The sequence below is a fragment of the Eumetopias jubatus genome, unplaced genomic scaffold (assembly GCF_037043125.1).
Source record: "Eumetopias jubatus isolate StellerSeaLion01/CBP00866 unplaced genomic scaffold, mEumJub1_p1.0 scaffold_9, whole genome shotgun sequence".
Taxonomy (NCBI): Eukaryota; Metazoa; Chordata; class Mammalia; order Carnivora; family Otariidae; genus Eumetopias; species Eumetopias jubatus.
Window position 1 is genome coordinate 123,251,061 of NW_028274815.1, and position 14,253 is coordinate 123,265,313.

A 14,253-nucleotide genomic window follows, 5' to 3' on the forward strand; every position below is an offset into this window, starting at 1 on the left:
AGCTCTGAACTTGATGCTTAGAATTCACATCACTGTTCAGGAAGGATGCACACTAACAATCTATGCCATTAATAGCAATTACTATAGGTATGTAGGGGGCCTTTCCCTTGTCCTACAGTCGGACTCAGCATTAGCAAAGGCATAACGCACCTGGAATTCATTCTCAGGACTGGCTCAGTCTCCAGCTTCACAATGCTCAGAAAACCCATTTATTAGCAAAATATTGATGAAGCAAGGTGACGACAATGAAAAAAAATGGACAACAGAGTGCATCTGAGTCTCCATCTGAACCTACAGACAAGGCCTACAGCTCTCAAAGATGCCATGAGCTGGACAAGCCAGCTTCTGTGGATCTTCGTTTTCTCACCTGGGAAACGGGATACATTTTTCCTGCTTCAGTGGGATGTTATGAGTATAAAATGAAATGATGCTTGGGAAGTTGCTAATCATGGGTTCTGATCCAGAGTAGGAGGAGTTCAACAAAGCTCAGCTAGATGTGACTTTGGCACTCTGTGACTCACTCCTTAGAACTATGCTTCTCAAAGTTTAGCATGCATCAGAATCCCTTGGAGGCCTTGTTAAAACCCAGATGGCTAGGCTCTAGCCCCAGAGTTCCTGATTCAGTTGGTCAGGGGACAGGGCCTGAACATCTGCATTTCTAACAGATTCCCAGATCATACTGCGGGTCCAGGACACAGGCACAAAAATTATCAAAACCAAACGGGATAAAGATTGAGACTCTGGAGAGAGAAGAAAAAGGCAGGTGGAGAAAGTTTTCTAAGGGTTCCTCATCTGCCCTTTGTCCTGATGCCCACCAGGCAGAACTTTGACTTGGCATCTTTACCAATTACGCCTCCTTCCCAAGCTCCCTTCCAAGGTTCTCCCACTGAACCAAACCTCCCTTGTCAACTTCCTGCACTGAAAGATGACAACCCGCTCCCATCTGCCTGCATCCTACGTGCTGATGCAAGAGGCCACCTTTTTAGGTTCCAAGAAATTATGCATTCGTTATGAGGGAAATTAACACCTCAAAGCAAACTATAATTAGGAATTCTTCAATTCAGTTTATGCTTTTTCAATTAGGCACTCTATAATTTTAATCATGGGAGCATTAACATGTTTCTGTAATTTATATACCTGTGGTATAATTAAGCCTGGGAAACACATTGCTCTAAACCTGAATAGAAGGGATTGTTTCCCTTCACACTTGCAGTATTACAGGTCCCTAATGGAGAGATGATGCCAGTTTCAAAGGAGCCATTTCTGAGTTGCAGAGGCCAATGAAGGCAGTCGTAGACAATGTGATTCCTTTGAACATCTGGCTTGTGTGTTGACATCTACATCCCGAAGCTTCAACTCCTACTGTGACTTTCAAACCATTCCTGCCATTGGAAACTGCTCTGGACAACTATTCTTGGAAACTAATTTCGATTAAGCAGGAACAGGGTGTCCTGGCAGGGGAGACGTTACCTGAGAGCCATGGGAAGCAGATGGCTTGGAATTGAAGAAACTGAACAATAGGCTAAAACTTAGCCTGGAGTGGGACCAAACTCCTTTTTGTACATTGATTCCTCTCCCCACCTCTCTAATTCTGCTCCTTTCTCATAATTTCTGCTCTGCCTTTTAGCTATAAAGCAGGGCCCGGATTCCGTGTGCAAGGTAGTTCTCTTGGGATTCTGAGCAGTTTTGCAACTTCAAGGAATTCAGAGGCACACAGAAAGTTTTTGTGCTTATTCAGACTGAACCTCTGAACTTTCTGAAGGTTAAAAACCTTCATTTTTTTTTTCCTCCTCTTCCTGCTCTCCCCACAATAGCAAATTCAGATTTGCTGACTGCAATAAAAGGAAAAAGAACATAATCAAAACTGGCCCGGGGGACAATGCATACAGATTCCAACCCAGCTGAGTGAGATGCCCATATAGCTGCAGCATTTTGGCACTCAATATATTTTGTCTGATCTAAGAAAATATGGAACTTTTTATAAAGTGAAAGTTAGAAATGGATTTGTTTCTCCCAGGCTGTTCTAGCCTTCCACAAAAGAATACAGAGTTGTTCAGATCCCGATGCTCCGTCTCACCAAACATCCATCTTCTACCTAAGCCCCATATCTGCATCGAAGTGATATATTCAGATGTGCCATCAGCATGTAACAACACAACATGAATGACTTCACACGCCAGTCACTGTCATCATCGTAGGAAAATAGGGGTGTGTTTCTGGCCCCCATACGGACCTTACTTAGTGAAGTAAGCTGGCAGAGATCCTACTTTGGCTCTTATGAGATAAAATTGATTATCTTCATGCTGAAATGTACACCAAAAGAGACACAAGTTCCAAAAGCTGTAAAGCCAACAGGGGCAACTCCAGAGTAAAATGAGAAACAACTACTTCCCCACATCAAGAGAACAAGCAAGTATCAGCACCAGAGAAGAGAATTCTTGATTCCCTGTACCGGCTCCTTTCTCTATACAGATGCCCACCTGTAAACTAACCCAGTGGTGCTGAACATGTGGTTTGACACCAGCATGATTATCCTCTGGGAGCTTGTACAAATACAGATTCTCAGGTCTGGTTCTATTAGTCCTGGGGATGGGAAAAACCTACATATTTACTAGCTCCCTAGGTGATTCTAATAGCCACTGGGATTTGATAACCCTGGGGTTAAATCATTTCCCAGATGCTATGCCAGTGAGCGGGATGCAGTGGAGCTTGGGAAGCCTCCCTCAGGAGGTCAGGGTCTGAGCAGCAAGTCAGCCCAGTCGTAGGTCCCACTCGAGCTTTTGAGACTTACATTTTAGGCCTGAGTCTAAGCCCCCATTAACAGTCCCTTTGAAATGGGACGTGGGCCTTGACCTCTTTTGAGCAGCCCTCTGAGGGTTTAGAGCAATGCAGTGAAACAGAATTTTTGGTGATGATGGGAATGCTGTTCAATATGGTAGCCACTAGCCACATGTGGCTATTGTACTTGAAATGTGGATGGTGTAATTAATGAATGGAAGTTTTAATTTCATTTCATTCTAATTAATTTAAATTTAAATAGCCCTATGTAGCTGCGGCTTCAGTATTAAACAGTACAGGTCTAAAGTCTTGCCCTTGAATCCTTCTTGTGTTACTGAAGCTGCTACCCCTGTCCTATGAATACTTACTTTATATATTTATAATCTTTACAAAGTGCTTAGTGAGCCTAAGTGAGCCTAATTTCCACTCAAGTGGAAATGCACCAGTGAAAACAGCAAACCGTAAGCAGTTGTAGCCAGGCAAGAAAAGGATGGACTGCATTGTGAAAGGGGGTAAGTACAAATTTCTTCTGCCTCGTGGCTGAGACTCTAACCTTTAGGTTGTTCTTGTCCTACCAAAAAGCCAGGACTTTCAAGATCACCTCTCTCTCTGCTACTGAGAGGAGGCAACTCTCTGAGCAGCCACAGACAGCTGGAGCGAGACTTGTGCAGAAGGCTTTTTGGATGAGAGCAAACCTCCTTGGATTCTAACATGGCACAGATCCATGCACTAGCTCAGAAGAACATCAATAGATCAGGCTATAGAAATGCACTTGATGGAGGCCGACTTGAAAGTCTGACCTTTGGGCGGCTGCAGACAGAGAAACTGAGAACCATCCGTTATCAGCTGCGCAAGATCTGAGACAAAGCAGTGATGCAAACTGTCACAGGGCCCAGAACACTGTGAGAAATAGAAGTCAGCTGAAAAAAAGTTGGAGCAAAATGAGACCCAGGAGAAGACACCTTGCAGAATCACTGTTGCTCCTGCAACGGGTTTCAGCACATGCCCAGGGTTGGGAGTATTCGAGTTATAAGAATTACATCTACTCAGACAGCTTGCCCATCCTTAGTCTGGCCTCTTTGGTCCTTGAAATACTTGGCTTCAGTGACCTTCACCTTGAATCCATTACCATCCACCCACTAACACTGCCAACACAGTGACACCCAGAGCCATATTCTCCTGTTGCAGGGCTCCATTACTAAAACCTTATTTTCGATCATTTTACTCTCTGAATGCCACTTCCTGCCTGTCTAGCCTCTCTCAGCCTTGCACCTTCTGCACAGTTTCCTCAACAGCATTGGGGTCACCTGGCCCTCAAAATCTGTATCTGCACATCTACCTCCATGGGCTTTTAAAATCAAGCCTGGACCATATGGCCCATTTTTAAGCACTTCTGTTGACATCATCATCTTCCCTTTCCCATGGCCCTGGATCAAGGTAGGTGTCTTTCTTCTTTTCTACAGTAAGAGCTGCTGGAAGCTCTTAGAGAAAACTGAACTACAAAACTTCAACCATCTCCTATTTAAAAAAATATTCTTCCTTTAGCTTTCATGTTTTAACTCTGCCCTGGTGTTTCTTCTACCTCTTTGGCCAGCCCTTCTCCATCTCCTGCATGGTTCCTTGACAGAGCTTCACAGAGCTGTCTTGTTTTTCATCTCTTCTGGTAGATACTCTCCCTGGATAAGGTCATCTGCTCCTCCCATGCTTCAAATACCACTTGAATGTTAATGGTTCACCAATCTAAAACCCCCTGTTCTCATGCCTCTCTAGCCCTCCAGTCTTCTGGAATTTAAATAGTCCCTATGGTAGGAGGTGAACATGACAACCACACTCTCTTCTCCCTCATGCCAGTAACAGTCTGTTTCCATCTCTCCAGATGGCAGACGGTCCAAAATAGAACACTCTTTCGTTCTTCATGTTCTAGCAACTGCTCCTCCTGCTCCATTTAAAATATTCTTTCTGAAACACCTGTTTTTCCTCCTTGGTTTGAGCCTAAGGAATAAAATCCAGAATCCATCAACACCGGAACCAATTCTTGGTAAGTTGGGTTGTCCGGGGGCTGAAAAAGGGAAAGCTGCAATACAATTAGGGTGAGCTGAAGTGAATGTTAACCCACCTACATTATCTGGGGCCCACACTTCCTCCCTTTTGTTTCCCTGCATGGTCTTTCCGATTGTGCCTTTGTGCCACACTCACCAGATTGACCTCGTCTCTTTAGTTTCAATGGTGGTGACATGTCCCTTTAATCATAGTTATGTGTGTCCTTAGTCGCCATATTTAGAGTATGGGACAGCCCCATCGGGAACAGCCCTGCAGTAGTATTTATCCCACTATGTCTTATTTCTGGTTGTCTCTTTTTGTATCTGGCTCCTCTTCCCCAGTCTGGTGTGATGAAATCCCGGCATGCGGATAGACTTGGCGACAAACGGTATTACTTTCAGAGCTAAATCTTCTTGCAGTCTATGTGGGAGCGCCTCTTGCCCATCCCTCCACCAAAGTGGGACACATAGCACTCCTCGTCTTCAGGCCCCAGCAAAGGAGGCCCAGAGAGCTGGGGAACTAAGTGAAATAAATGATACCTTGAGAAAGAGTATCCAAGTATAATTGCTGTTTTCCACCTCTCCCAATGTGGACGGGGACTCAGGAACCCCTCAGGCTGCCCCATGCTAATAAATCCTCGAAAATGTTCATTTCCCCTTCCCAATTGGACACCATCATGTGCTCATATCTGAGAATCAGATGGTAACGATGCCAATTTTGCTCACTGCAGCTCCAAGGGACCAGCAGAAGCCTTCTGTGGTTGTTTTATGTGCTCCCCATCTGGGCTGCACAGTTATTAAAGGAATCCTGGAAGAAATCTGGCAATTTTTTCTCTTCTTTCCAATGAAGAGTCTTCTTTCTTTAGGAGTTGACTGGATCTCCAATTTGTACTGCAGCTCATCATTGTGCATTTCAAAGTCATAGTCTTAACTACCCGCCCCTGTCAAATGCAAAGGGCTCAGGGATTTCTCATCAGGGAGTAAAGAGAACTTGCAGTGGATATTAGAGGCCACTAGCCAAATTCCTGTCTCTGTGTACTCAGACTGTCATACTCCCGGCCCTCCAAGCCAGAGCTGCCCCACCGTGTACTAGGCCTGAAGCATCCCATAAAAGCAGGTCACAAGTCCTAGCTCTGGAGGAGGTCCCTCGGCGGTCCCCAGTACTTGCCTGGACCACACATCAAATCCCAGCCCTATTCCTGCCTAGCCGGTTCCTTATCCCCCATTAGGTACCCAGGCTACATTCACCACCACTGGTCTCTCCTGGGTAATGTGTCCTCGCAGACTCTTTCTGCCCTCAGTGTTCCTTGGCTCAGAGAATGGCACCATCCTCCATCCCACTAATTAGCCAGAAACTGGGAGTCACCCAGGACAATGTCTTTTCCTTCCCACCCACCTGCCCACCCCGTAGAGAAGTCATCACCAAAGCTGCTGCCCATTCTCCCCTGCTCAAGGCCCTCCCTCCATAGCCACAACCACTCAGCCTTGGGTGGCTGTCCCTTCTCATCTGGGAGCAATGTCTTCCGGCCCTTTCCCATCCAGCCTCATCAGGGGCCACTCGTCCTTGAATTTTCTGCCCACCGCTGTCCTCCTGGCCTTTTAGTTTTTCTAACCTCATCTCCTGACTCTCCAGCCTGGTGTGATCCCCTCTTAGGTGAAACAGCAAGATACAGAAGGAAGAAAAACCAGCAAGGTGTGTGTTGTCGAGCTGGCTCCCCTTGCGGGCAACCCGGGCTCAGTCCTAATGGAAGTATGTGAGGACCCACGTGGCATGCACCTCAGAATGGCCCATCCGGAGGATAGGAAGCCGGGCAAGCCTGGACTCCCGTCCCCGGTTGGCATTCAATCCCGTGTGTTTCTGAGCTGTATCTGCCTACTCACATGCACCGAGGTCTGTGGGGCTTTGGAGGGAGCACTGAAGCCAAGAAGAAGAGAGGGAGGGGGGCTGGCGCTAGAGGAGGGGTCCTATCCCTCTGCATGGAACCCACCCAGCTCAGCTGCAGCTGAAATCAGAGGTGGGGTGGAGAGGAGGCCCCGAGGCAATGAGAATGGGCTGCAACTGCAAACGGGTCCATGTCGTCAGTGTCTGGTACCATTTGCCCAGAGCTCTCTCTGCCATTAGGATGTCTGCACGTGGGCCTGCTTGCTCATTTCTGGGTCTCTGGTGTTCAGCCCAATGTCTGGCACATGGCTGTTTGCTCAAATTCCAATCAGGTATTTACTGACCTAATGAATTATGAACGGAAAAACCTGACTCCTCTCCTGGGATCTGGTCTCACCTCTCCTGCTTGGTTTTGATTTCAGGTCCCTAGTCTGGTCCCCCGTATTTATAAGGTCTCACTAAAGGAAGCTCACGGGGGCCCCAGGCCCCTTCCCAAAGATACTTTGGATCTGCTTTCCTCTGATTTCAGAACATATGGGGGCCTCTCCTCCAAGTCGAGGGCACTGTTCTTAGCCCTTGATTTGCTGGCCTTTTGGCAGTGGAGATGCCCCAGCCCCATCCGCTTGATTTCGTGTTTCTGAAATGTGCCGAAATCTGAGGATGTGTTTGGAAGGAATATTGTTTTGAGGATTTTGGGACACTCCTGGAGATCACTGCACATTCCCTGATGTGTCACACCCTTGCCAGCACCCTGCAGGCAGATCTTCATGGTGTCCGAGTGGCAAACAGCGAACAGGCATCAGTGCACAGCAGGCCTCAGAGAAGCACCTTCCCCGTGGCTCCTAGGGCAGGGAGTGGCTCTCTGTCAACAGCTGGGCCACCCCAAGGAGCAAGCTGAACAACGACCGGACACGCCTTACACAATTTACCTTACTGGACTTTTAAAACAATCTGTGACGTGGGTACTCCCATTTTCCCAGCAAGCAGCTTTAAGGTCAGAGAAATGAAGCAACTGGCTCAAGGCCACTCAGCGAGTCAACTGCGTAAGGCTGGATCTGATTCCAGAAGCCTTTGCTGTTCCGATGGATCCAACTGGGAAGTGAGCTACGGTAGGAGGAACCTAAGGGTCAGGGGCTGGTAGAGACCGACACTACAAGTCCCTGACCGGGGAGCACAGCCCGCGCCGAGTGGGAGCCCAGACGGGAGCCGATGCGTCCCGCCGCCGGGTGGGACCCGGACACCGGCCAGGTAGAGAAGACAAGGTCGGCACGGAGAACGGCAAGGCAAGCGCTCGACTGCTGAGAGGCGAACACAGTGTCCTCTATACCTGTCAGGACAAAGGCCAAACCCAGAGTGAAGATTCTCTACCTGGCTCCAGGCTGCTCCTTTGCCTCCCTCCCCTTCTCCTCCCGAGCGCGCTGCGGTTCTCGGTGCGGTTCGTGACCACACGTGTACCTTCTCTGCCTCGTCTCCCACATGTGCTGCTTCCCCCTCCTTCATGGAGCAAACTCCCCTCAGCTGGCAACACTGCCTCCAGGAAGCCCTTTTTGCACCTGAGCTCATCAGGCTCAGGATGGATGCCTCTGCACAGAACACTCTCATAGAAACTTCTGACCAAGCATTTTTTTCTTTCTCTGATTGTCTTCCTGACAGAACTACATGTCCAAAATGGTAGCCATGAGCTATGAATGACCTTGAAAGACTCCTTAAAGTAACTTAAAAATTTAAAACTCCAGTTCCTCAGTCACACTGGTCATATTTCAAGTGCTCAAGAGGTGGTTGAGTTGGAGGTGATGACTGTTTGGAGGTGATGACTGGAAGGCACAGACACAGGACATTTCCATCGCTGCAGGAAGTTCTACCAGGGGATGCTCTTATGGATTCGGAGACAGCTGAAGGCAGCACCTGTGAACTGCATCTCCAGTCCCAGGACGTGACATCTACTAGGTGTGCAAAACAGACGTGCTGAATCACTTGCTTAATTGTGTTTCCGAGGACCTACTAAATGCTGGCCACTGTCCCAGGGAAAGGGCATCCATCAGTGTCAAGCCTCAGGTTTGCTGGAGCTCATCGTCTAGTGAGGGGCGGGCAAGACACAGAGCCAAAGAAAACCTACTGGCAGGTACATAACACAATTAAAGAAAGAATGAGGAAGGAAACCCCCTGGGTCCTGCTGAGTAAACACTGGTAAACGGGGCAGAGTGAAGGGGAATAAAACCAGAAGCGGAGGTCATAGCCAGATTCTGATGGGCCTTGAATTCCGTGCTAAGAAGCTCGAACCTCACAGGGTGGAAAGCCAGTGACTCACTTAAGAATTTAAGGGAGCACTCCAGCAGCTCAGTGGGGGATGGACTGAAGGAAGAACAACTGATGGCAGGCAAACCAGCAAGGCCACCACGGCAGGTCAGGGGAGTGGGTGCAGCGTGGCAGAGGGGTACAAGAAAGAGCTAATCCCACCGCTGATTCTGGGGTGCGGTGGTGGGCAGGTCCCTGTGACTGACAGGAGGGGAAGGAGAGCAGGGGGACGGAAGGACATCCCCAAAGAAGCCAGCTGGGGACCTGGGGGGAAGGTCTGCTACGGACTCTGGGGCTCTGCTTCGGGACTGCATTATGGGTGATAAATTCACGGCCAAGTTACTTTCTTATGAAGGTTACCACAGATACATCAGTGTGACAGGTGAGGCGTGGGGGAAGAAGGTTTGGTGGGTTCGAGTTGGAGCTGAATATTAGATTCTAGTCACAATTTGATTGATCTTTTAAGCAATTCTGGGATTCTGTCACTTAAAAACCAATAAATCTTTGAAGGCCTGGGGAAAGCAATGCAAAAGCAATAAATCTCCATTGTGGAATATTAGAAAAATAGGCCAAGCTTCCGAGGTGGTTTGGATGGAGGGATGGAGGTGCAGGAGCCCCGCAAGACAATCCACTCTTCTCCTCCTCATCTCCCTGGAAGCTCAGTTCTACCAGGCAGAGCCGGACCCCTGGGGCTTCCCAGGGGCAGCAAGCAGCAGAGCAGGGGCTGGGGTCTGGCTGAACCAGGGCCAGAACACTGCTGGCAGAAGGTGGGAGAGAGCTGCAGGGGGCGGGGAGGGGGCCTGCAGCCGAGGCTCGGGAGAGAGCCTGCTGGAGAACTGGCTGCTTCACTCAGGGACGTGCTGGGGTTCACAAGTTACAGGCTGGACCTGCACCATCCTGGGCTGGAGGCCCCCTGTGAAGTCACCTTGCCTGCCCCAAATTCCCAAGTCAATGAGAGCTCACTCAACAGCCCTACCAAAAGGTTACCGAGACCTCACAGGCAGAGAATACAGAACGTCCTGAGGGAGCAATGAACTCAGAAGCAGGAAGCGAGGTCCGTGCACTGGCTCCATGGAAACGAGCTCCATGACCTTGGGCCAACCTCTTAGCATCTTAGACCTCAGCTTCCTCCTCTGATATGCAGATGGTACTCCCCACCAGCTGACTCACTGGGTAAGCGAAGATCACATGATACAATGGAATTAAAGGAGCTATCAACCAGAAAATACGATTCCAGGCATCCATGACCCAATCCATCCAGTGCGCTCACTGTGTCCTACAGTTAGAGAGCCTTCACTGTCTTCTTGATGCCCATGCTTCCCTGACCTGTGGGACTCCTCACTGGCCTGCTTGCCAGGGTTGTGCCCATTCCTCTGGCCAGTCCAGTTCTCTCCATCAATACACTGTCCCCACAGGCTTCATAGTATCTTGTTCTGTCAGTTTCAGTACTGGGTCTGCTTACCTGCTCCATGCCCTGCCTCCCTCCACATTTGCATGCACACTTGCTGGATGCTAAGCCTCAAGAGGACAGGTGTGTATCGACCTTGTGTCTTGCTCTATCCCCATTGCTTAGCTCAGTTCTTGGGACACAGCAAGGGCTCAATATATATATGCTGAATGACCTAATGGCCAACTGCCTCCCAGATGGACATCCTAGTGCCTAGAGTTCAAGGTGAAAGAGGGTTAAGGTAACTGAAATCTTCTGTGCCATTGCCACTGCTGTCATTGCCGTTGACCTGGAAGTCATGCAGGCTGACACTGGCTAGTCTCCTTCCCTTCTTGGCAAATGCCCAAACAACAGTCCGAAAATAATTCCTGAAACTGAGCGTATACCCACCCTCAGTGATCCAGAGCCTTGAGAAGAAAAGCAGCCAGACATTTCCAGACACCAAGCATTGCCCCTTTGAGCGGTGACATTTAATTTTTTTTTTCCAATGGAAATGTCACGAAAATATGGCATGCACAATTTTCTCTTTGGGAGGTAGTGTGAAATGAGCACTGGCTTAAGGTCAGCTGAACTGAGTTTAAATTCTGCCTCTACCACTGCTTGTCTCGTGGCCTGGGTCAACTTACTTGTTTGCACTAAGCTCATTGCATCCTAAGAGCATGCAGGCTCAGAGGGGAAATGTAAGGGGCCCCTTTTGGGGGGGGACTGGAAAAGCTTCCCCAGGAACATTGGTTTGGGCTGCTCAGAGGACCCTTTTGCTGGTCTCTGGAGTTGGGCAGGCCTGGGTGTTAAGTCCCATCACATCACTTACTGGCTTTGTGACCATAAGCTTTTAGTTTCCTCATTTCTAACAGGGATATAATAATACGAATAGGTTAGTCAAGGTTAAATTCTTGGAACCTAACAGTTGCCCAATAAGACACGGTGATAATTACTCCCATCTGTGTTCAGCTGGGCTTGATGAGTTTTCAGAGGCTCACAGATATATAATTTGATTCATTTTGAGGATGGGACCCTGGATCCTCTGTAGAAAAAGTAACTTGATCCTGCCACTGGGCAAGACCAAGATTGCTTATTTCTCAGTATAACACTTTTTTTTCTGAAAAGAAGTTTCTGTGCAACTTTGTGCTGGAATAAAGTTAGGGGCTCCTATGTAAAAAAACAAAGCCCTTTCTTTCCTACCATGGAATTAGGGTCTCAAAAAGCTCTGGAAATTTGAACAGGTTGTAAGCCTCATCTCATCACTTACTGGCTCTGTGACCATGAGGAAGTGGGCAACACTGTGACCCTATAGTGAGGGTAGATTTTCAAAAAAACTGTTCTGAATAGAACCCCCTAAGTGCCACAGAGAAGAAGCAAAGCTAAGGGAGGAACTAACTCTCTAAGGTCTGCCTTGCTTTGGGCACTTCCATATTTTATTCAGCCTCTATGAAACAGCTACCATCCATGCCTTCCTGATAAGGAAAACCGAGGGTCGGGGAGATTAAGTATCTTGCCCAAAGTCACACAGCAGGGATGGAGCAGCATCTGAATCCAGGTCAGCTGTCACCAAAGTCACATCCTCTCCATCACCCCACACAGCAACCAGCAGTTGGAAGCAAGCTAGAGAGAACCCGCACCTGCCGGGAGCCGCACGGTTGGATGCCAGCTGATGAGGTCCCCTTGCTGATCTGCAGGCTTGCAGTAATGCAAGGGGACACTGGGGTCTCCAATATAAAGGTCATAGGCTTTCGGTCAGATCTGGCATGTGCACCTGGGTCAGCTGCTAACTTGCTGTGCAATGTTGCACAAGCTGTTCCTTTTTCCCGGACCATACTCTTACCATCTAAGAAACTCTCTTAGATTTTGAAGTAGTGACCAGTGCTGCTGTATGAGAGGCTGAGCTGGGAAAGGGAGAGAGGCATTGGTGGCCCAAGGGGAACATATGATTTGGCACCTGGAGGACCTGCATTTGAGTTCAGCTCTCCTACCAACTCCTGTGTGTTCCTGGGCATTTCTGAGCCTTGGTACCTTCACGTGAAAATGAGGACAATCACTTATAGAATGTACAGAGAGAGTGAAATCCGTGCATAGAGAGAAGCAAAGGACCACGTTGCCTGAGAGTAACAGGGAGAAAAACAGTAAGTCAGGTGACGATTCATCTGACGGAAGAGCCACCATCTGCTCTGGCTCATCACAGGTAGGACAGTTCTGGAACAACCCATGTGGAAAATATAAGACAAAAGTTCTATGGCCAGATGCTCCATGAGTACTACACACACCTGTTGCAAGGCCTGACTTAGAGTCAAACACTGTTCGAAATCTTTAGAATACATGGCAACTTCCAAGCTGTTGGCCGTTGATTCTGTTTCCTCTGCCACCTACACTTTCTGGGTAGAGCTGGATCCAGGTCGGAAAACAGAGAACTAGACCATCTCAGTAGCCTCCATCCTGGCTGGTCTTCCAGCCTCCAGTATCATAAAAGTGACATTGCAGGGGACTATCCAGTGGCTCCCTAAGGGCCCTCAGAGAAGCTGGAACTTCTCAAACATGGCCCCCCTTCTCACCCAACTGCTCCTGCCTTGACCTTGATGCTAAAGGAAAGTCCTGAGCCTTGAATTAACTACTCCTGGTTGCTCCCATGATATCAGGCTGTTTCTCTCCTTCATGCCTTGCTCATGTTGAACCCTCTTACTACTTTGGCAAAATCTTATATAACATTTAAGATACAGCTTGGTGTCACTTGAGAATGTCAGCTGGGAATGTCTTCCCTGAGCTCTCATAATGACCTATGTATATCTCCATAAGCATGCACTGTATTGTAATTATGTTCTCATGTTTCTTGCTTCCCAACTCAAGTGTGACTTTCTTTAGAAAATGACTCCTTCACAGCTGGTTCACTGCTGTCTCCCAGGCAGTTAAACAGTGCCGGGCCCTGAGTGAGTGCCCAATAAATGTTTGCTGAAGGAATGAATAAACAAATCGTTTTGATCCCTTGTGCCCCATCCATTCCTGGCATATGAGATGCTCAACGCTGCTTGTTGAACTCAGCTGAGCCAATTTTTTTTTTTTTTAAAGTAGGTTCCATGCTCAGCATGGAGCCCAACACAGGGTTTGAACTCATGACTCAGATCAAGACCTGAGCTGAGATCAGAAGTCAGATGCTTAACTGACTAAGCCCCCCAGGTGCCCCCAAACTGAACCAATCTGAAAGCTGCAACCCTGGGGCGAAGTGTAGTTGCTGGCAAAGTCCAAGGGAAGAAGCTTTCTCACCTGACAGGGGCTCCCCGTGACTGAGCGGGCTTCAGCATCACTGTGATGGTCGTGTCTGTCTCATTCAGTGGGGTGTCTGTGTCATATTCAGGCATCGACGGAGCTGGGCAGAGAGCAGAGAGAGGGGGGCACTCAGCACGGGTCCCAAACCCAGCTCACCACCTCCCCGTTGGGGCCATCCCCAAAGATACCCAGGATGTCCAGTAGCGGGACAGGTGGGAAAGGGTTGGGTGAGAGTCACATGGTGTCCCAGGCTTTCAGCAGAGAATGCTCTCCTTCCCACCTGCCCGCAGGTCCCTCCCAGGTGCACAAGAGTCTGGGGAAGAATGGCCATGAGATGGCCAGCAGCCCTCAGGAATCAAAAAGTTCCACACCAAATAAACAGATGCAGGAAGTCTAAGTACTTAACAAAGACATGAAGGCAGAGCCGATCTTCAACACATTTGAAATGCAAATTACAGCAGTGATGAACTAGTTCCTCTTATCTTTTCTCTCTCTCTTTTTTTTTTCATGAGACCCTCCCTTCTCTCAGCCCCAACTGATAGGAGTATGAAAATCTA

The 14,253-nt window shown here is 48.4% G+C and overlaps 1 protein-coding gene across 1 annotated transcript in view; it reads right to left on the reverse strand.

The window, feature by feature from the left end:
* The window catches only part of PTPRT (protein tyrosine phosphatase receptor type T), an 856,863-nt gene that overhangs the window by 305,174 nt on the left and 537,436 nt on the right, over positions 1-14,253 (reverse strand). Inside the window, exon 11 of the mRNA XM_088026646.1 lies at positions 13,694-13,796. Coding sequence (XP_087882772.1) covers positions 13,694-13,796 — 103 coding nt within the window. The remainder of the gene's footprint in view (positions 1-13,693; positions 13,797-14,253) is intronic.